At 41.4% G+C, this 24,651-nt stretch overlaps 1 protein-coding gene across 1 annotated transcript in view; it reads right to left on the bottom strand.

The window, feature by feature from the left end:
• LOC126248361 (neural Wiskott-Aldrich syndrome protein-like) overlaps positions 1-12,053 on the bottom strand; it is a 99,853-nt gene extending 87,800 nt beyond the window's left edge. The window contains exons 1-3 of the mRNA XM_049949281.1: positions 11,819-12,053; positions 6,446-6,567; positions 473-700 (exon numbers count right to left, since the gene is read on the bottom strand). Of these exons, the coding sequence (XP_049805238.1) occupies positions 473-700; positions 6,446-6,544 (327 nt within the window). The 5' untranslated portion in view covers positions 6,545-6,567; positions 11,819-12,053. The remainder of the gene's footprint in view (positions 1-472; positions 701-6,445; positions 6,568-11,818) is intronic.
• Positions 12,054-24,651: the final 12,598 nt, after the last annotated feature.

Raw genomic sequence — 24,651 nt, 5'->3', positions numbered from 1 at the left:
GCATTAACACATGTTACCTCTTGTACACAACTCTCAACACAATTTAGTACATTCCTTGTAAAAACAACAAATCTTTGCATTGAAGAGATGAGAGCCACAAAGCAAAGTAGCATTTATCTCCCGCATAGCTTACTGATGATAAAAAATTGTACAAGTAAATGAAACAATGTCACAACAATTGTAAACAAGAGACTCACACATTTAAACTGATGAATGACTTGAGTTATCATAGTGGCATTAAAAATTAATTATACTGTAATTAATGTCATGCAGGAAGGAAACTGAGAATGAGATTTTCACTCTGCAGCGGAGTGTGCGCTGATATGAAACTTCCTGGCAGATTAAAACTGTGTGCCCGATCGAAACTCGAACTCGAGTTCGAGTCTCGGTCGGGCACACAGTTTTAATCTGCCAGGAAGTTTCAGGAAGGAAATTATTTGTGTAGTCATCAAAGCATTTGAAATTAGCTTACCTCGCCTTCAAAAGAATGCAAAAATGGTCTCAGTGTCTTGTAGTCAAACCCCTTATAAACTTCATGCTCCCACACCATCTGCTTTCTTGTTAAGCAATATAATCTAAAGAAGTAAGACTTCCGTGAGTTGTCTTTCACAAGGCACAAGACACCAGCATCATATTTTCTCCAAGACGAATGATCTGGTGGATCTGACACAAACAACTGGATGACGGCAGATGCCAATGCCTGAAAGTGAAAATCCTGATTTATATGTCTCATCATGTTCACTGAAGGCATTTCACACCAAATATGAACTGTTATCTGTGAACTAATTAAAACTTCAAACCATAAAGCAGTAGTATTATATCACTGACAATAAGTTTAATAATTCAGTAATGTTTAATAATAAATTATGATTTAATATTACACAGTAATTATTTTACAATATCATGCTAAAACCAATCTCTTGGGATAGGTAAGTGAGTTTCAACAGTATGTTTAATGCACACAGATTTCTATCTACAGGCAGCCAATTGCCATAATCTGCTGCAAACTGTGGGTATTTCAGAATTCTGACATGCACAGCATATATTTAAAATTGTGGTATTTTGGGCGGGGGGAGGGCAAATTGGGACATCTTTGATTTGGGTCCTAGAAAAATGAGTATTATTTTTGCCAGATTTCCTGACATCAGTATCACAATGAATGGATGGTTCAAACACTAAAGATTACATACAAAATTTGAAACTTAAAAAATGGCCATAATCCATAAAATTCATCAGTAGTATAGTAACCCACACATTACTATACCACCACTACAGCCGCACTGCATGGCACATTCAAGTAGTGCGTCGTTCAACTGCTTCAGGCACTTCCACCTGAGACCGCCAAGCGGAGACAGTGCCGCAGTTGCCTGCAGCATGAAGCTAGATGCCCCTGGTGGGCGAGTACCCTTCGTATTGTCTTGCACTAGTTCCAGCCAGTCTCCTTGTAAATGCTACGAAACTGTAATGTTTTGATTATGTTACGCATGTCACGCCGTGACTCAAAAGTTTTTGGTTTTTCATAACCAAATATCTTACTGTTATGACAAGCAAGGAGAACATATTTCGTGCTTTTGGGTCATCCCTGTGTGTGTGTGTGTGTGTGTGTGTGTGTGTGTGTGTGTGAGAGAGAGAGAGAGAGAGAGAGAGAGAGAGAGAGAGAGCTCAACTTCCACTTTGAACACAAAGTTACTTTAGATGGGCCTCCATCAATCACTTACATTCATACTTTCAATGGAGACTACACTAACGTCACAAATTCTTCTCATCGTTCCAAGACTAGCCTGACATTCATTTACCATTTATAATCCAAGAGTGCAAATCCACCACAAATTGTGACAACCCTCAAACTGGCCTAACACATGCACTTGCACTCCCCTCCGCCCCCCCTCCCACCTACCCACCCACCCACACACACACACACACACACACACACACACACACACACACACACACACCATCAGCCCACTGGACAACAAATTTTTAGCAACGGTTTTCAAAAAGTAAATAATAAAATGGTGAGTCGTATGTATAAGAAAGCAGTTTACCACATGTCCCATCTCTTACGTTCATGAACTGTATTGGTACCACCATATTAAGCTCACAGTGGGGACAAAGTGAGACAAATCAGTGGTGCTCATACCTTGTACTCGTAACATTATCTGAGCATTACTGTAGAGATATGTATGCCAGTTTCACTGCTCTATCTGCTTGCTGCACAAGTGTGTGAGATTAATGAAAGTGGACTTTCAAGCTATATTTGATCAATGTTTCTCTCTGCCTTTTTAATCATTTCTTTAAGTATTTTTGCTTCTCCTAGTTCAATGTTTAACTCATTCTTAAGGATATGTTAGCTCTGCAACATTTAAAGTTATTGCCTCTTTTATTTTAGTGGTCCAGTCAGAGTTGCTCAAGTTATATCCGTTTCTGAACACTGCATTTATACATATACAATTTTGCCCCAATGTTGAAGCACCATTTTCCAAAATATGATACACAGTTCTTTCCCTTCTCCTGACTTGACACCTTTCCAGTTTACTTTGAACTGTTAGGATCACACCCGTATAGTAGCTATCATTTTTACACCACTCCACCTACAGTGCAGTCTCATACTGCTCTACACATTCATTTTCTGTCTTCTGACAGTTATTCAGTGACAACGCCCCAATTTCATTACATTGTATTCATAATGGCCTGTTGATAGAAACTCCCCACTTTCATTACATTGTACTCATAATGACCTGTTGAAAGAATTTAACTTCTGCACCCACTTCATGTACCTACAAACACCAAGAGATGATAATTTAAGAGATGATGCACACACAAAATTTCATATTACACAACATCACTTTTTTCCATTTTTTCACTCCCACAACAGAGAGTAGTCCAAGTGCTTCATTAATCCTTTGAGTATGAGTGGTTTCTGCTCAAACCATTTATTTTTATTTGAAGTCCCACTGATGTTATTGCAACTCAAATACCTCTAGTTGTACGTTGAGGTATTTATGAGAATGCAGTGAATTGTAGCATTTATAGCATTCAAAGAAACACTCAGCACGGAGATTGGGCTACATGATTGTAGGAGATAGTACCCCCCCCCCCTTTTTTGGTGATCGTGCTGAGGAGGCCATTGACAGTACAAGTAAGTATACCTTACATTAATGTAACGTAAATTTGAGACTGAACTACTGCTTTTATGAGAAGTTTTGAAATGAAACCACCAAGGCAGTATGTACCTTTGACATTAATTTATAAAATTTTAGGTCCATTTTTGCTTGATATTTTGGACTAAATTTTCTTTTCAGCACTATGAATTCATGGAATTGTGTCTATGGAAAATATGAAATTGCTTTCAAATATAGCAAATGAAATTATGGATGGTTGAAAATTGTACCCCATTGGTCCTAAAGTGCAACCACCTCATTAAAACTGACTCTTTACTTTTCACCAATTTCTCCTTGTATTCTTTGCTCACTATGATAATAGCCTAAAGGTTAATATCGTGAAAATTTTAAAATTATTTTCCAATGTGAAACCACCACTTTAAAACAATTAATTACTTACTTTTTGTCAACTTCTTTTCTTGAAATATCACTCTACTAAATATTACTAATTACTTTCCACAGGTAATTTATCTTATTTCCATTATAGTTGTGAAAGTTGAGTTTCTCCCAGCATATAAAATGTTCAAACAACAGCCAGGTGATGTCCTCAGCAACTGCCAACATTTTGACAGGCAAATATCCTTTCATTTTAAAGGCACAAATGCAGTGAGTGAGAACTGTGCAAGGAAATTTAAACCCTGGGTAGACAAAGCTACACTAAAATAAAACCACCCAACCACCCACCCAAACTAGTGTCACCACAAAACTAAAGACAATCAACATCAGACATTACCAACATGAATATTAATTGACCCACAGGTGAGCTCTGCTGTGGGACCAAGGCAACTAGGCGACTGCAGGATTTTAAGCATAATTTAAGCAAAAACTTCCATCTCTACCAGTACCAAGCCAATATTCTGCACAGTATATTTGCTCTGCTACTGTCAGTATGTGAGATGCTTACATTCTATATACCGGGTGATCAAAAAGTCAGTATAAATTTAAAAACTTAATAAACCATGGAATAATGTAGATAGAGAGGTAAAAAGAGAAGTAAAAATTGACACACGTGCTTGGAATGACATGGGGTTTTACTAGGAAAAAAAGTTCACAAAATGTCTGACAGATGGCGCTGGACAGCAAAACGTCAGTGACTGCGCATGACAATTTTGTATAAAAGGAGCTGTAATGAGAGAGAGAATCATATGCGCCAGCAGTCGCAGCATGTTGACCTGAAAAGGTGCTTTTAGTGAGGCTGTACTATCAGAATGGGGAATGTGCGAGTTCAGTGTAACGATCCTATCGCCATAGGAGGGGATTCGAACGGGTAAAGGTCCACTGACAAATGCAGCTGTGGCGAGAATGATTTCGAAGTTTGAAGCCACGGGTTGTTTAGACGACAGACCATGTAGTGGCCGACCGAGCACAAGGCGTGATGCTGCTGAGACAGTTCAGGAAGAAATGGAGACTGTAGCGGGTTCGTCTATGCACAGGGAAGTCGGCGTTTGTGCAGGCGCACCGTCATTCCATACACTACTGTTTGGTTGGCACTAAGGCGTACCCTCCAATGCTATCCGTACAAAATCCATCAGCATCATGAACTGTTACCTGGCGATTTAGTGAAGCGGATGGCATTTGCGGTGTGGGCGTTTCAAAAGATGGTGGAAGATGACGATTGATAGAGTAACATGTTGTGGACCGACGAAGCTCATTTCATGCTCCGAGGGTCTGTCAACGCCCACAACTGCACAATTTTGGCTACCGAAAATCCTAGAACTGTCATGGAAACTCCATTGCATGACGAGAAAGTCACGGTATGGGTTGGATTTACCACATCTACCGTTATCGGGCCTTTTCTCTTCGAGGAAATGCGTGATTCTGGTTTTGTAACTGCTACCATGACGGGTGAGAGGTACGCCGATATGTTAAACAACCGCATCATCCCCAGCCTGGCTGATAAACACCTGCTGGAACGTATGATGTTTATGCAGGATGGCGCCCCACCCCAAATTGCTAGGCGCGTGAAAGATTTCTTGCGCGCGTCGTTTGGTGGTGATTGTGTGCTCAGCCGCCACTTTCGTCATGATTGGCCTCCCAGGTCCCCAGACCTCAGTCCGTGCGATTATTGGCTTTGGGGTTACCTGAAGTCACAAGTGTATCGTGATCAACCAACATCTCTAGGGATGCTGAAAGACAACATCCGATGCCAATACCTCACCATAACTCCCGACATGCTTTACAGTGCTGTTCACAACATTATTCCTCAACTACAGCTATGGTTGAGGAATGATGGTGGACATATTGTGCATTTTCTGTAAAGATCATCATCTTTGTTTTGTCTTACTTTGTTATGCTAATTATTGCTATTCTGATCAGATGAAGTGCCATCTGTCGGACATTTTTTGAACTTTCGTATTTTTTTTTTTTTTTTGTTCTAATAAAACCCCATGTCATTCCAAGCATGTGTGTCAATTTGTACCTCTCTATCTACATTATTCCGTGATTTATTCAGTTTTCAAATTTATACTGACTTTTTGATCACCCGGTATTTGTCCTCCAAAGTCCTGATTGTCCGATCAATGTATGTCACACACAACTGAAAGTGGTACAGTAGACATCTGCCTTACACAAACTAAACCATCCTTTACAGATCCTAAAAAGGCCCTAACCTTACACAATCGTCAAAACACACTCTTCACACCATGTTTCTGTAGTTTTATTGGAAATGCCATATACTTAGGTGCTACCTGGCTGTTCTCATCAATCACCAAATTCACTATTTGTTTATACAATGGCTACAGCACCCAACATTATAAAGACAGGTAATGGTAACATCCAGTTCCTCCTGTATTTTAGTTCTTCCATCAATGTGACTAACCATTCGTTTACTCTTTTATCAATTCATTCCTTCTGAAGCAGTGTTCCATACATTCGGTTGGTTGGTTGGTTTGGGAAAGGAGACCAGACAGCGTGGTCATCGGTCTCATTGGATTAGGGAAGGATGGGGAAGGAAGTCAGCCGTGCCCTTTCAGAGGAACCATCCCGGCATTTGCCTGGAATGAGTTAGGGAAATCACGGAAAACCTAAATCAGGATGGCCGGGCGCGGGATTGAACCGTCGTCCTCCCGAATGCGAGTCCAGTGTCTAACCACTGCGCCACCTCACCCAGTATACATTCCGTGAAGAGGAACCACCAGGAGTGCAGATGAGTCAAAATACATGGTTTCACAAAGCTATAGTAACAAATTATAGATTATACTCCCATAATGGACAGCTCAATTCTACCAAATATCACATTTTACAAGTGCGGTTAGTGCTCAACGCATGATAAAAGTGCTACATACCATACACCTGTTTCCCAGCATCCTGTGTACCTGAGCATTTTCTTCCCGTGTAAGCAGGAGTGAACATCGTTGTTCAAGCGACATTGATCCAGATTTCATTACCTTTCTTCAGTTTGCAGACCCTATAAAAGAAAAGAAAAGAAACGAACAAACATTAATTGAATTCTCTCTCACTGTTGGGTAGAACATTATTAATTGTTACGAAAGGGGCAACAACACTTAATGTTCTGCAGCTATTTTTATTTGCAAATACTGTTTATAAACTCTCTCACCCTGCCCCTTTCCCACTCAAATAGTCACAATTATTTATATTGAATTTCTTCTTTTTTACATTTTTATTCATTTAATGTATTCAGCATCCACTCTTGTGAATATCTTCCTTAACAGAAACGCAAAAAAAAATTTTTTGTTTTTCCATTTGGTTTCAGTAAAATAAACATTCCTAAGAAAGAAGTACTGACTACAAACTATGAATGCTACTTTCACGGAAAATGTGATTCATAGCAAATTAACTTTCTTCTCAAGTTGAATGGGCAGCACCTAGGCCAAGGTCTATAAATTTGTCACACACACACAAACACAAAGTAGTGTTTTTCTGTTTCGTGCTAAGTTCAAATTATGTAAATCAGGATGAGAACTTCAAAAACTACATTGGACTCCAACATGTTATTAGTGTTAGCAACTACTCCAATACAAATGCCTGCCAGAGCTAAACAAAAGGAAACAAGTTGCACTTAAAGTATTGACTACACAACATTATGTAAGCCAACATATGCACACCCTGTATAGATATCTGAAAGCTGTATGAGACATTACTTTGCCATTAACACTTTATCTTATGATTAAAGAAATGTTAAAGTAATAGATAGAATGAAGTCAGAAGAGATACTGTTTCCACAGCCTTCAGTAGACTAAGTTTTTTTTAAGAAGGTGCGGGTCGACAGAAGCGTCCGATCCCACGTGTCGGCTTTGACCCGTGACGTAAGGGTGTTGTCGTGTGTGATGTCATGACGGCGCGGAGTTTGGTTTGAGTGTGGCTGTCTCCAGTTCTGTTTTATCTTATTTTATTTATTTTTCTGATCTGTTCGTTCTATCTCGTGAGATTTTTTTTTAATTTAAAAACACTTATTACTTATTTTAATTATCTGTTTCCTCCAATTTCTGTTTTAGTTTATTATATTTATCTTTCTGATCTGTTCGTTCTATCCTGTGAGATTTTTTTTAAAAAAAAGACAAAAAACACTAATCAGCTACTGAAGCATCTTTATCTTCTATGGGTTGCAGGGGTTACGAGCCCTGGGGAGGTGGGTGGGTATTCATGCATGGCTGTCTTCACTTACACGTTGTAGCTACGCAAGGTGTCTAAATTTGTTTATGCCTCCAAATTTTTTATTCTACACGCTTCACTCACACAAGGTGCAACCCTTTGCCACGAGAGGCCTCCAAGTAGTTGTGTGTCATGTGGCAGCGTGTAACATGCATGAGAGGTCCCCAGGACACTGAAAGCGCGAATTCAACAAGTTCAGCCACACATTCAGCATGACTATGCCAGACTACACATGATTGCTGTGACATTTGCAACAATCTGATGTCTTGGTTTCAATGTCATTGATCATCCTCCATACAGTCCCGACTTGGCCCCCTCCAATTTTTATCTGTTTCCAAAACTTAAAGAACACCTTTGAGAACTTCACTTTGCCAGTGATGCAAGCAGAGGTGAGGTTGTGCCTCACTCAACAGAGTCAAACATTCTACAGCGACTGTAACAACAAACTAGTCTCCATTTGGCACAAACACGTTTGCCATCAGGGCAACTATGTTGATATATAAATGTGTAGACATGAAGAATAAAGCTTTATCATATTAATAAAGTTTGTTTTGTCTTAAAATAGTTTTCACATAAAAATTTTTGAGGAATGACTAACTGTGTATTTAACACAGAGCCGGCATATGTAGGAAAAAAACATATGAGGATGCTATAATTACAGAGTTCTCAAAAAGTGAAGCAACCTTATGCAACAAATCTCTTTTTAGCTCCAGTCAGATGCAGCGAAAAGCAGTTGACAGTAAGTTTTAAAGCAAGGAACTCTGACCGCCAAGTTTCATATTATTCGAGTCCCATAGTCTCCAATGTCATCTAGCTTGTGTGATCTCTCCATTGGTACTGCCATGACCTCTTACCTAAAGAGAGTGGTAAAGTGTAACTTTCTGACAGTGGTTCACGTGACGGGGAATAATTCGATACAACCGGTCTGAGAAGGTATAGTTTCACCTTGATGGAAATGTAAACGCATAGAAATCACACATTTGGGATATGGAAAAATCAAGTCAGCTGCACCAAGTTCTCTCTGTGTTGCTGTGCAATGTCATGGGTAAATCTTCTCCACATTCTTTCACGGTATGGTGAACAGTGAGGACTACATATAGATGGTGCAACAATTTGTCAATCCTACAGCAGAAGACCAGCTAGACTACACATGATTTCAGCATGAAAATATTCCGCTTGGTACAGCATATCTCCATAATGTCTTTGGATCAAAGTTTTCATAGACTAGAGTTTTTGAGGTGGTTGTGACTCCTACGGTCTCCTAATATATTCCCATCTCAATTTTCTTGTGCAGATACCTTAATGACACTACTTACAAAGCTCACTCTTAAACTATTCCCGATTTGTAGGAAAGCTGGACAATGAGCCAAGGCCACTTTAGTTTCTATGACTTAGCCATTTTGCCACAAGATTGTGATACTTCCTGAACATACAGTACCTTTCCTTCTCAAACAGGGAAACTTTCTAATGCACTAAATATAGAAAATCATGGTTAAATAAGGTAAGAACATGATCATTAGGCTACACTACAGGTCAATGTGTTTCCAGAACCTTTATCTGGCATTCACATTAGCTGGCTTCACCAACTCACAGCCAAATTAGCACCTTTCAACCTAACCTACACCTCAGGATATGCCACCAGTACCAACACAGGGGTCCAATATCACACTCTAGTCATGAAATTTACGAAATGTTAAAATACAAGTAGCTAATACTATTTCTCAACGTTTGATCATCTCCATTTAATATATTTAGGCTAAATTAAAACCTCAAAAAGTCGACAACCCTTCATTTCTGTCTGGTAGCATAATAAGGCATTGACACATTTCATGAAAATTTTCCAAATACAAAAATGCTGACTTATCTCAGACGATATCTTTCACATACAGTTTTATACATTGACCATCACCTCCCTGGCAGGAAATTTTATCTGATGTATTTCATTGTAACTACTGTGCATTCAGCACAATAAGTTATTAACGTACTTTGATAACATTAAATGACACCACAGCACATACTTTTTGCCAAATGCCTCAATGAAATATCACTTAAGCTGACTAATGAAAGACAGTAGGCCTACAATGACAATTTCTTTAAGTCTTCAAAATCTAACATGCTGACACAGGTTGTCCTTTTTAGTATTCCGTGGAGGATTAGGCTATGGAGAACCAGTAAGTGTTTACTACTCAATGCATGTAATAAAAGGAAAGGAAAGGGATTTGACTACTAACTTATATGAGATAGCCGTGGAAAAAGTATAAAGTTACTTTGTGTCTTGAAAAATGAATACGCAGAAATTAGTTAACCACACAGCCAATTATATGATAATTTTGAGATGCATAGGCTCTGTTTATGAAAAGATTTATCTTACATAGTTGTTGAATGGTAAGGGCCAACGCTGTCTTCAACATAAAGTTTGGTTTCAACACCACACTGCAATACTAGGCATGGTTCTACTAGAGGTGGCAGGCAACTACACTTCTCAAACCTATGAAATGCCTTACTCAATGAGTTATAGGAGACCTATAGTTTAAAACTGACTCCTAACCACAGTGCAACTTTGCATTTTTCACATTTGCGATCACTATCACATGTTCAAAACATTCAGAACTTACTGCATCAATTAAAAAAATGTGAGCCCCAATAATTGAGGTACAACAAAGGAAATGTACTGGAGTCTTGACCCAAGTGCATGTGAGTGGTTGAGAGAGCTACAATGTAGGTAATCAGCATAATAAATAGAAAAGACTTCCCTCTATGGGTAATGCAGTCTCCCCTTGCATTTTTTGTAGTTTATCTATGATATGTGTATATTATTTAATATGCACAAAACACTTGTTGTAGATTTATTACCAAATAGTTTTTTCTGATTTCCCTTGCAATTTAAATGTTTAGAACACTACGGACCACACAAGTTTTGTCACCACAATCAAGATCTCAGACAGGCCCCAACCACACACTAGCTGTACCATTGTAAACAGTTGTCCCAGAAATGGCCACTATCATGAAGTGTGAAGAAAAATTACACATTGTGTTCTACAAGACTTTAACATAAATTGTCTCCCATTCTTGCAACATATCTAGGCCCTTAATCAGTTGGATTCAAGGAACAAATTTCTTTAAATTGAAAGGATATTTATCATTAAACCGTACACAGAAATTAAAAATTTTAATGTGTAATTTCGGTAAAACACTTAACATTTTTTTCCAAAAATGAGCTTGCTATGAAGAACAAATAGACTATCATATAACAAATAGAACACTGCACAGTCTTTTTCAATTTTCTTTACCACTCGGATCCCTATTTCTCAATCAATAAAAGTCCACAGAAGACTTCAGGATGGGTATGTTAAGTGTTGCTACTGTCAATCTTTGTTGTCAAGAGTAGCAGTTGTTTACTGTGCTGCATTCTGGCCATTTTTAATAAAACCAATAGGAGACACTGAAACGACCAATTCCCAGAGAAGAAAACTCATTCAGATGGAGGGTAAATGTTCGGTGGGAAGTATTACATCATTAACATAACTTTCCCGTATGTTGTACAACACAACATCGACTTTGCATATTTGGAATCATTTGATACAACCTATAAGGAAATAATATCACGTATAAACAAGCATGGTTACATTCAAAGCATTGCCTGTGAGGAGACATTTCACCCAAAGTAACATAAAATGGTAATCAGAACAGCAAGATTTTTTTTTTCTTTCGTTTCAGGGAATGTGAAAACATTTCCACACGGATAACTTAATCCATAACGGCGTAAAGAAAACACAATACATTGTCCACACACAGAAAAATAGGGCAACAATCGCACTTAAAAATATTACCACATTTTTATTAATGTACCACAGGAGTTAAACCCCCATAATAGCTGCCACACGTAGCACTGACAGTAACGCCCTAATCTTATCTCAAGGCGAGCTTCCGTATACAATAACAGGAACAAAATTCTATAATTACTTGGAGTGGCAATGAGTTTATAAACAGTTGATTAGAGACAACAGTACAACACAAGCGCAACATGTCTTTACGAAGTCACTTACTGCGATTCACTATGTGTGCACTTTCAAGCCACGGGAGAAAAACAATGCTACAGAAGCAAGTGTTATGTTGGTGGGGTTAACGATAAGTTACGATGTTCGGCTTTAATTGTTGCAGAGATGAAAACGATATCAATGTCCATGATTACGTAAAATCGTGGGAGTTCAAGTTACATTAAATTTGTATTTTTAAACAGACATCATAAATATTCTAAGCACTGACACTTCCCCATCACAACGGCATTACACTACTATTATCTGTGCTCAAAGATAAACCAGTTACCGGACGGCTGATGAATGCAAGGAAGTTAGAAAGCTAACCATTCGTTGCCGACAAGTGGAATACCCAAGAGCGCATTGAGCTTAGTGCGCGGCAGTACACTTTTTCTGGTGTAGCGGTAGTGTATTTAGGTTCACGTGTTCGTCCTGTCAGCTAACAAATAGTTTTTTTTATTGAATTTCGGGGAGCAATGAAGGTGCCTCCACGTGTGCATTTTACTTACACGCTACATAGAAGAAAGTAAAATGCCGGCGCTCCCCGGAAACGTTGCCCAATGGGACAACGGCCAAACCTTCCACCACCGGAAACCAATACAATCAAAAGCCAAAAACAAAAACAGGTCCTTTTCAGGCCCAACCCTGACGATCGTCAGCCTGAACGTCGAGGGAATCACCAAGAATAAGGAGGATGTAATATCGCAACTAAACCGATCAGAAAAGTGGGACGTACTGTGCCTGCAGGAAACGCATAGAGATGAAACAGCGAACAGACCCAATATCAAAGGAATGCGCTTGGCAGTAGAAGCACCTCACAGAAGGTATGGGAGCGCAATATTTACCAGACCCGAGATGTTGCTCTCTTCCACGAGTAAGACAACCACCAACAACATTGAAGTGTTAGCGATAGAGAGTGGATCATTTACAATATGCTCCGTATATAAACCCCCCGGCTGGAATTACACACTTCAACGCCAGAAAGCTTCAACAACCAAAGGACACACTTCGTTGTGGGCGACTTTAACAGCCACAGCACCACCTGGGGCTACGACGAGACAGACGCCAATGGTCAGCTGCTAGAACAATGGGCTGAGGCAAATAACCTCTCACTTCTCCACGACCCCAAGCTCCCCTGCTCCTTCAACAGCAAAATTTGGAAGCGAGGTTACAATCCCGATATTTGCTTCGTCAGCCAGAACATCTACGACACCTGCTGCAAAAGAGTATACGATGCAATCCCAAAGACACAACATCGACCTATTGGAATCCAAGTCTACTCAACAATCAAAACAACCAAAATACCTTTCCGTAGGAGATTCAACTTTAAAAAGGCTAGGTGGTCAGAATATTCCCAAGCGCTGGATGAGGAATTAGCCAGTCTGACCCCAACACCAAATAATTATCTTACCTTTGTTGAGACTTTGCGAAAGGTATCTAGACAATATATTCCTATGGGTTGCAGACAACACTATGTCCCAGGGCTCTCAAATGCCTCAAAGGACATCCTGGAGAAGTATCAAGTATTGTTCACGGAAGACCCATTCAGCGACGAAACCATCACCTGTGGCACAGCTTTAATGTCAGCCCTCAGCGAGGCACGTGAGAAGAAGTGGATAGCAACCCTAGAAAGAATGGATATGTCCCACAGTAGCAAAATAGCCTGGAACCTGATTAAGAAACTGGATGGTGACCCAAGGCTAAGCAAGGCCCCGGCCAACATAACTCCAAACCAGGTGGCCAACCAACTCCTTCTAAACAGCAAGTTCAACTCCAAACGTCAGAAAACCAAAATCACACGCCTACTGCCAATGGAAAACACCAACTTCCAGAAACCATTTAGCATGAGAGAGTTTAACGATGGCATAAATACCATTAAGAATGGGAAAGCCGATGGGTTTGATGATATTTGCGTGGAACAGATTAAAAACTTCGGCCTTGGCGCCAGGAACTGGATACTTGGACTTTTTAACGTGTGCCGTGAAACCTTTCAAATCCCGAAACTGTGGAGGAAGTCAAAAGTGGTTGCTATCCTTAAACCCGGGAAGGACCCAGAGTCTCCGAAGAGTTATCCACCCATAACCCTTCTCTGCCATCTGTTTAAGCTCTATGAAAGATTGATCCTCAACAGAATAGAGAAGATCGTTAACTCGAAGCTAATTCCATACCAAGCAGGTTTTGGACCTGGGAAGTCCTGTACCAGTCATATTCTAGCATTGACGGAACATATCGAGGATGGGTTTGAGAATGAACTAATGACCGGGCTGCCACTAGTCGACCTAAGTTCCGCCTATGATACAGTACATCACCAGACACTACTGCATAAATCTACGAGACCCTGAAAGACTACCAGCTAGTCAAGATATCGAATCCCTGCTCCAAAATAGACAGTTCTTCGTAATGCTTGAGGGGAAAAAGAGTCGATGGCGGAATCAGAAAAATGGGCTCGCCCAAGGGAGCGTGTTGGCGCCAATCCTATTCAACATATATACAAATGACCAACCAACTCCAGACAAAACCAAAACTTTTGTATATGCAGACGACCTGGCAATAACAGTTCAAGGCAACAGGTTTGAAGCCATCGAGGAGAAACTAGAAACCGCCCTTTCTATAATGTCAACCTACTACAAAAAGAATTCTCTAAAACCCAATCCCTCCAAAACTCAAGTGAGTGCATTCCATCTGAACTCGAGGCAGGCAAAGTACAGGCTCAATGTTACCTGGGATGGGACATTACTAGAACACACAGATACTCCCACCTACCTTAGCATCGTGCTGGACAGAACATTGACATACAAATATCATTGCGAAAAAACGCAAAAAAGTAGAAGCACGAAATTCCCTAATAAGAAAGCTGTCCAACAGCAAATGGGGTGCCAAACCTACCGTGGTCAGAACTTCAGCCCAAGCTTTGTGATTCTCAACTGCAGAATATGCCTGCCCGGTATGGTGCAGATCCGCCCACGCAAAAAAGGTAGATATTAGCTTGAATGAAACATGCAGGATAGTGACAGGCTGCATGAAACCTACCCCCATAGAAAATCTTTACAGGGCCGCAGGTTTCACAAACCCTGACTCACGTAGGAAAGCCAATGAACATACTGAGAAGCTAAAACCCACCTTTGATGCTCGTCACTCAATATTTGGCCTAGAGTGTGGCCCCGTCAGACTCAAATCCAGACGCCATTTCCTAAGTTGCGCCTTAGATGAGCCCCCCATCTACTATCCACTAAGAGAGGACCCACCAAGCGGCGTTTCTGGTGATTGGAAAACCTGGAGAATGCTTAACCGCATCAGAACTGGGGTGGCTCCTGTGAAATCTAATCTGATCAAATGGGGCTTGTTGGACAAAATGACGACAAATGCGACTGCGGCACTTGACAGGACATGGAACATCTCCTACAGCCTGCCCCCACAGATGCACCCTCGACGATCTATGGCTGGCTAAAGAAGAAGTATTGGACATTGCCCAATATTGGGCAAACAAATTGTAGTTTTCAGACACGAATAAGTAAGTAAGTTTATTGAATTTCGATTCCCCCCCCCCCCCCCCGCCAAGGCGGCGGGCTGGCAGCAGCTTAGTATGCCGCTCTTCAACCTACAAACTTTGTTTTTAAAAAGATGAAGAGAATAAATAATAAAAACAGGCGATAAAATCGGAGACATAAATAGTAACATGGCGAAAAAAATCGTGGAACTTAAAACATACAACAAAGGTATGATGATGCAAATAAAATACAATCCTGGAAATGGAAAAAAGAACACATTGACACCGGTGTGTCAGACCCACCATACTTGCTCCGGACACTGCGAGAGGGCTGTACAAGCAATGATCACACGCACGGCACAGCGGACACACCAGGAACCGCGGTGTTGGCCGTCGAATGGCGCTAGCTGCGCAGCATTTGTGCACCGCCGCCGTCAGTGTCAGCCAGTTTGCCATGGCATACGGAGCTCCATCGCAGTCTTTAACACTGGTAGCATGCCGCAACAGCGTGGACGTGAACCGTATGTGCAGTTGACGGACTTTGAGCGAGGGCGTATAGTGGGCATGCGGGAGGCCGGGTGGACGTACCGCCGAATTGCTCAACACGTGGGGCGTGAGGTCTCCACAGTACATTGATGTTGTCGCCAGTGGTCGGCGGAAGGTGCACGTGCCCGTCGACCTGGGACCAGACCGCAGCGACGCACGGATGCACGCCAAGACCGTAGGATCCTACGCAGTGCCGTAGGGGACCGCACCGCCACTTCCCAGCAAATTAGGGACACGGTTGCTCCTGGGGTATCGGCGAGGACCATTCGCAACCGTCTCCATGAAGCTGGGCTACGGTCCCGCACACCGTTAGGCCGTCTTCCGCTCACGCCCCAACATCGTGCAGCCCGCCTCCAGTGGTGTCGCGACAGGCGTGAATGGAGGGACGAATGGAGACGTGTCGTCTTCAGCGATGAGAGTCGCTTCTGCCTTGGTGCCAATGATGGTCGTATGCGTGTTTGGCGCCGTGCAGGTGAGCGCCACAATCAGGACTGCATACGACCGAGGCACACAGGGCCAACACCCGGCATCATGATGTGGGGAGCGATCTCCTACACTGGCCGTACACCACTGGTGATCGTCGAGGGGACACTGAATAGTGCACGGTACATCCAAACCGTCATCGAACCCATCGTTCTACCATTCCTAGACCGGCAAGGGAACTTGCTGTTCCAACAGGACAATGCACGTCCGCATGTATCCCATGCCACCCAACGTGCTCTAGAAGGTGTAAGTCAACTACCCTGGCCAGCAAGATTTCCGGATCTGTCCCCCATTGAGCATGTTTGGGACTGGATGAAGCGTCGTCTCACGCGGTCTGCTCGTCCAGCACGAACGCTGGTCCAACTGAGGCGCCAGGTGGAAATGGCATGTGCAAGCCGTTCCACAGGACTACATCCAGCATCTCTACGATCGTCTCCATGGGAGAATAGCAGCCTACATTGCTGCGAAAGGTGGATATACACTGTACTAGTGCCGACATTGTGCATGCTCTGTTGCCTGTGTCTATGTGCCTGTGGTTCTGTCAGTGTGATCATGTGATGTATCTGACTCCAGGAATGTGTCAATAAAGTTTCCCCTTCCTGGGACAATGAATTCACGGTGTTCTTATTTCAATTTCCAGGAGTGTACATACGAAGCAGACAGGTAAAATAATAGACAGACAATTAAAAAAACACGGCGACTGTCTGGTTTCTGTTCGCAAAAGACATAAAATTCACACCCAGCGACAGCATGGTTTCTGTTCGCAACACTAGAAAGACGAACAACACTGAACATTCACTGGAACACTGCACTAAAAGGGCGGCAAATGTGACAACCACAGCCGAGAGCAGGTGGGGGGAAACTGGACAGATGATGGGAAAATAAAAAATGAAACTGGGGGGGGGGGGGGGAAGGAGAGGAAAACGAAGGAGGGGGGGGGGGAAGGGCGCCAAATAGTTTAGAAGAAGTGTTTACTTAAGTCACTGAAAGATTGCTGTCAACGACTACAGTTATAACAGAAACAAATGACGTGTTACCGGCCAGGGTTATCTGTGGTACTGCATGCAGGTCATACCATCGAGCCAGTCATGACACAGTCTCCGTCAACAGTGCAATTTACAGACCAGCGACACTCAGTTACTGCTGAAATCTCCCTTCAACCTCGCTGTCCTCAGAATCATCGGATGGAAGTGGAACGTCATTCCTCGTATACAGCTGTCTCGTCACAGTCTCCGACAGTCGACACACAGCACCCAGCGACAAAAACCAACACACCGATCACCATCATCACAACAAGTACCAGCTCCTGATGCAAACCCAAGTGACCTGCATAGTAGTAATGTTGTAGTGGAATTGATGTAGTTGACACCGCAGATGTTGCCTACACAGTGAAAGCCGTAGCCGTAGTCAGTAACTTGTGTACTAGTTCAGTAAACTGCCATTGTAGAGGGCAGTATACTTCCCACCAATCGTGTAGTATAGACGTGGCTATTTCAGTGCCCACAGCGGTCACTCCTGTAGGACACAACACATACCGTAGCAACCATAGCAATGGGGAGTACGTATCAGCTAACAGGCATGGATTCATATGTTGTGTTTGTAGAATGTGAAATGGTAATATGGGAAAATTATATTCGATGACCATGGGAAGCGTTTTGTTTAAAGAAAGTACTAACAATTTAAGACATGAAATTCTTAATATCTCTGCTATTGGCAGACACAGATACAAAACTTAAACCAGATCTGGGTAGTCAGCAAATAAGTTACCATTGTCTGATGTCTTTCAGCAGAAAAATATGGATGCTTACATCTCTAATTTTCTCACAAAGAGATGGGGCATTATTCAAGATGCTGATAATACTTTACCTAAAGATAACATCCTTGCCGAAATAAAGTCTGAATTTTTAGTCACAGAAGTGAGAAAGATCCCAAATAAGTAATTCAAAATGGAGATGTGAGAACCCTCCCACACCTAAGTAGGTTGTAGCGTTTAAATACCACAACTTCCTTAATATGTCTATTTGTGCAGTATGTGCTGCCCAGTTGCACTGTATGTTCAATCAGTTTTGCAATGCCATGATTTCCTTAGATATTTCCATTCAAGTACAGAGTGACTTTGAAGTGCTCACATAGCGGAGTGCTCGGGTGATTGCACTGTAATGGGAACCACGCCGCCACAAACTGCTGTTGCTCATTTTATCAGCAGCACACAGAAACCAAGCACAGTGCAGCTTACAGCACTTCTTACTCTTTTGATGCTCCACCCCTGCGTCCATCATTTGCACAGATTACTGCCGATGTTCCTACAACTTGAGTGCTCTTCAATAGTGACTAGGCTAAAGCATTCAGGAAACCAGAGGGTTTGTAAATGGTAGAAAACAGGCTACATAAGGGGGCTAAGCATGCAGTTATATCGGTTTTATCTGCCTGGACTTACAAAACTAAAACATTCACTCACAGTCGTACCAGCATGACTATCCTGACATGTTACATGAATTTCAGGGTCCACAGAGTTCCATACGAGACAACCCATATCCTCCCACTCCTCTGGGCATATCTCAGCCAGATCGAATTGCTGCTATTAACAGCTTTTGTGCTTTACTACTGCAGATCTTTTACTCCCTAAAAAATGAAACACAGATGGTAACGATACAGGCTCTTATATGGAATGCTGTTGAAGACTTCTACAAGTCTGACAATGGCTTTTAAAGTCCTGCAGTGTAATGAAAAATTGGCTATCTTGAATGGAGAAAATTTTTGTAGGGAACTTGGCAGCAATGACGTATCAGTAGCTTGTATCTGTGAAACTTGGTTCAAGCCATCAAAAATGGTTCAAATGGTTCTGAGCACTATGGGACTCAACATCTGAGGTCATCAGTCCCCTAGAACTTAGAACTACTTAAAGCTAACTAACCTAATTATATCACACACATCCATGCCTGAGGCAGGATTCGAACCTGCGACTGTAGCGGTCGCGCGGTTCCAGACTGAAGCGCCTAGAACCGCTCGGCCACAGTACACATTCGCTCCAAGATCACTTCCTATATTGTCCCATCTGATGGACCACGATGTCAGATGCTGCAGTGTCGTGCTGAATGCCGGACCTGGCCCACCAATATGGTACACCATCACACTCATGTGACACTGGAGTGTTACAATGGTTCTGCCCTGGACTGGAGCCATATTGGTAGACCTCTGGATTACCCATCATTGCTGGCTGCTGTGCTGACTTGATGCTGGACTTCAGTATCCATGGCTACAGGTTACAAATTTCTCGTAAGGTAGCAGTTGTAAGACCAACATGAGAACAATCTCAAACACAAGATGTTGCTATACCATAACTGGAGAATCGAGTGTAAATGGTATGGACACCATTGGTCCTACTGATGGAGTGCTCTAGGCTAGTAGGGATGGGGTGTTTATGCCATCAAGGACAGGATTCACTCTACGATATCACTGTAATGACTGAATCAGTTCTGCTCTTCTTGAGTTGTCAGCAGTCTTCAGTTCCAGTACACATGCTTAACGAATTTGTTCCCTTGTAGTTGCTACTTAGTCAAACCGTTGCTACACGATGTTGCGTCCTACCTACTGTCTCTTACACAACATTATGAAGGCAGTTCAGCCTGCATTCTTCTAACGATTTTCTGCTGAGCTCGCTCGCAGTCTTGCTCAACAGTGCCAAGGTTGTTGTCTTCCTGACTGTGTAACGATGTTGAAATGTTTATCTTTCCTGGCTGATGACTGTTGATACTTCCTCATGATGGAGTAACGACAGCCATTCGACCTTAGAAAATTTACTCCCCTATTTCCTTACTAATTTGTCACATAACATAACCCTCCACTTTAACAAAATGTGTCCATAATTTTACCCTTTTCTGTCTGTTTGGTTAACTGTCTTACATACTTAAATCTACTTTGAGCCTTTTCTTCATTTAAGTACAAAGAAAATCCTATCCTGGCTCGAATTATTTTTTTAGCTTCCTTTTCTTTTACACTTCCCTCTAAAACATCTTACATATTAGTACCAATCTATTCCAAAGGAATATCACGGATGATTGTTCCCTTTGCACAATTTATTCTCTTTCTGATGCAAAAGAAGACTGCACAAATAAAAGCTAATATTATCATATCACTAGTGGTTGATTGTTTGATTGTTGCGATATTTTGTTAACGCTTCTTTTGATATTTTCACACATGCTGTAACATTTGATCTCCTGAAATTAGTCCTTTTTTGCAATGATTAACTCATCTATTACCCGTAATAAAGTGGGATCTAAAATATTATTCAGGAAGGTGCTGCTTTGCATGGGTAATATGCTAAAAGGTTTTTACAGCAAATATAACATTGATCCGAGCATATATAACATTGATCTGGGCTCCTATACTTATAGCAAGAAGGTGAAACTTTGTTCCCATTATATCATATGTGGTTCTATTTACAAATAATCCACTTTGTTTTAACTCTAACTTTGTCACCCCTATAAAAGTACTATTATTGTAGTAGTTCACTATTACTATCTCTGACGAAAACATAAAACATAACCAGTGGCTGATAATGCACTGAAAATGTGGTTGTGGCACTGATACTACTATTTTACTTTCTTTTGCTTCCATATTTCCTAGTAACAACAATTTCTCATAACTGCTCGTTAGTTCGAACGTTCTGCGCTCAAAAAATGGTGACCAACTCCTTGACACAATTGCTGTGGTCTCCTATTGACATAACAACATGTGTCTCTCTTTGTTTTGACACAAATAACACTTTATTAATTGACACTTGTGCTCACTCATCGGCAATACATTTCTACATTGTCTTCGACATCACCTAAGAGAAAGGATTACCATAAATCCCCTCCCTCCTCTGGAAAAAGTGTATCTCACAAAAAACTACTAAAGCAAACTAAAAAAATATTAATCTAGTTAACCCAACACAAGGTTAAACACAATACACTGCTGTTTTATCACTTATCCCTAGATCTAAGGTCGTAAAGTATGCTCTGTGCTACTCTCATTCGATGCTGTAATTTCTTTTTCTGTTGTAACATGCAGATATTTGCAGTACCCTTAAAAGATTTAACTCTACTAACATGTACAACCAATATTTTCGTTGGTAATTGCAACTTAACTCTGACCAGTAAAGTCATCTTCACTACCTGCTATGGTCCTTGAAACTTTGTTAAAAGTTTCTCGGTTTTACCCTTCGTGGTACACAGATTTGCTTCACATGTTGGCCCTGCATTCCCATCCTAGGTGGGATAAATCAAAAGGTAGTGCCATATTTCGCCGATACACTACTTCATACAGTGAAAGACCTTAACCTGCGTGGATTTTTGAATTGTGTACACCCACCACATAGCCTAAACAGGTATCCCAGTCTAAATGTTAACTGTTCATATAGTGGCTTAACTTCTTCATTGTGATACAGTGGACTCATGTCATATGGCCATTACCTTGTGCATGGAATGGACTAGTATGCAATTTATTTACTTTCAATAGACGACATAACTGTTTCATCAGACCAGACATAAAATTAGTTCCTTGATCTGTGAATATAGTTTCTGGTGCATCAAACGTAAGTAACCAATTCTTAGCCATAGCTTGACGTACAGCGTTTGCTTTTGGATCTTGTATTGCTGTCATTACAAGTTATCTTGAAAAATGGTCGCTCATCATCAGCATGTATTTATCACTCCCTAAACTTCTATTAAAAGGTAAATCAACTAAATTCGAACGATGCATTTTCATTCCTTCAGCACTACAAACTGAATTGTTACTACAGGACCATGATCATGCACTACCAGTTTTTTTGTTTTGTTTTTGTTAGTTTGATTTTAAAAGGTACATCACTTCCTGTCATTTGAAAAGGTTTTTTCGATTCTCATAATTTATGAAGTTGTATACTCTGATTACTCAAATCTGTTTGTTGAGCAATGGAAAGCAATCTTTCTGCAACTCGTCTGCCAGATCTCTCCTACCTCCACGTCCTGGTAGTGCATGATCGTGGTCCTGCAAATAACACTTCAGTTTGTGGTGCTGAGGGAATGACAATGCATTGTTCGAATTTAGTTGATTTACACCATCTTGCTTAAGAAACTGGTTGTTTACTGCACACTTAGCATTCTGTATCCACTGCTTGTGCCTTTTTCAAATATAATAGATTAAGTCTCAATACTTGCAACACTGCAATTTTCCTACACAGTACATCTGCATTCAGTTGCTTGTCACCAGGCTTGTGAACTACTTCATACTGAAACTTACTCAATTTCAGTGCCCACCTTGTTAATCGACTTCAGGGGTCTTTTAGTCCTAATAACCCCTTCAGTAGACTTTAAATTTGTGGTCATATAGCTAGCCACATAAATACGAAATACTGTGTATCAAAGCTAACATCCCCTTTTCTGTATTAGAATAACTGCGCTCAGCCTTACTCAGCTTGCGAGATCCATAAGCTACCGAATGTTATTGTCCATCTACAGTTTGACTTAAAATGATAAGCAAAGCTGTACTGCTTACATCACAAGGTAATATAATTTTTTTTCGTGAAATCAGGAAAACTTAACACAGTGTCTCTTTCAAATTTTGAAACGCTACTTGTCATTCTGGTGCCCATGGAAACATAACCCCCTTTTTCAATAATCTAGTCAATGACATGTTGAGATGTTGGGCACTCTGCCAGACATCAGCGCCATTCTTGCATGATATTTCGACAATGTGATTTGTTATCTTCGTCAGGTGCTATCTGAGACTGCTCGTTGAGTGGAACAGGTCCAGTGTTTATACCTACGCTGTTCCCCCTCCATCACTGGTTCCAGGTGTTCCGTCTGTTGTCCACTTCTGCTAGCAGCGTCTGTAGGCAATCCCTCTTCGGTCCAGAGCACATGTCTGTTGCCTGCCATTCCGTTTACGGTCTGCAGCGGTTTCAAGTGCTCTATCTGTAATCTTAGGCGTTCCCTCTCAATCTGGTGCCCCAGGACGAGTGTTGATATTTCGTCTTCGGTCCCATGAACCTGCCTGTGCGCTGGCTTTCAGTTTTCAGTTCAGTGCAGTGCCAAGTGTTCCCTTTCTGACCTGCTCCCATTAGAAGCCCCTGTGACTTTCTATCTTCGGTCTCGTGCACCTGATGCTCTATCTGGGGGTCATTTCACATGTCCACACCTTCAGTTCTTCTTTTGTGGCCTTCTGCTCCGCCCACATTGCAGTTTCAGCAACTCCAGTTGCAGGATCCCAGATTCTACTGAGTTGGTACCAAGTGTCACGATTTATCAGTTATTCTTTACCTGTATCTCGATAGACACTCTTATAACACTGTCCCAATATCAGAGGGTCTGTGCCTAAACCCTAATTTCATTATAGTTCATGGAATGATTGAGTTCCAGACAGTGCTTGACAATGGCTGATTTAGTTCCCTGTATTAGTCAGTTGGGCCTCTGATGTTCTCTGCATCTAATGTCTACTGTCCTAGTTGTTCAGCCAATGTACAACGTACAATATTGGCAATGTATATAATAAATTCCTGGTTTTCGTAGGCGGTATTTCACATTTCCCAGCAGTCCTCTTATTTTCGTAGGTGGACATAACACACACTTGATGTTGTGCTCCCTGAGAATCCTGCTGATTTCGGCAGAAACAGAGCCTACATTGGGCAGGTATGCAACAGTCTTGCCTCATTTTGGCTTTTTGCTAGATCGTGTGAAGGCCAAAACTATGGACAGACAGAAGATGTAGTCATGGGTAGCCCTCTCTATCCAGTGGTTGCCAAAATGTTCATAGAGAGATTTGAAGAGTAGGCATTAGAAACAGCTACATACAAACCTACATGCTTCCTCATCTATTAGGAGGATACCTTTGTGATCTGGCCTCATGGTAGGGATAGGCTCAGTGAGTTTCTCGAACACCTGAACTCATGCCGCCCAAATATTAAGTTCATTGTGGAACTGGTAAAGGATGGCCAGCTGCCATTTCTAAATGTACTTGTTAAAATGAAAGCAGATGGGTTGTTTGCTACAGTGTGTATCTCAAACCTACACAAAGTGATTTATATCTGCAAGCCAGCAGCTGTCACCACCTATTGCAGAAGAACAGAGTTATGAATACATGAGTCCATAGAGCATACTCCTTGTCAGACCCAGATAGTCTGGCAGTAGAAACTGGGCATCTACAGACAGTATTCCGTGAGAATGGATATACGGCCAAACACATACAGAAGGCCCTTCATCCAGCCACTCTGTTACACAATCAAAATATGGCTCTGAGCACTATGGGACTTAACATCCATGGTCATCAGTCCCCTAGAACTTAGAACTACTTAAACCTAACTAACCTA

The sequence above is a fragment of the Schistocerca nitens genome, chromosome 3, assembly GCF_023898315.1.
Source record: "Schistocerca nitens isolate TAMUIC-IGC-003100 chromosome 3, iqSchNite1.1, whole genome shotgun sequence".
NCBI lineage: Eukaryota > Metazoa > Arthropoda > Insecta > Orthoptera > Acrididae > Schistocerca > Schistocerca nitens.
The sequence above is the reverse complement of the archived record's forward strand: the minus strand, read 5'-3'. Positions and strand labels throughout refer to the sequence as shown.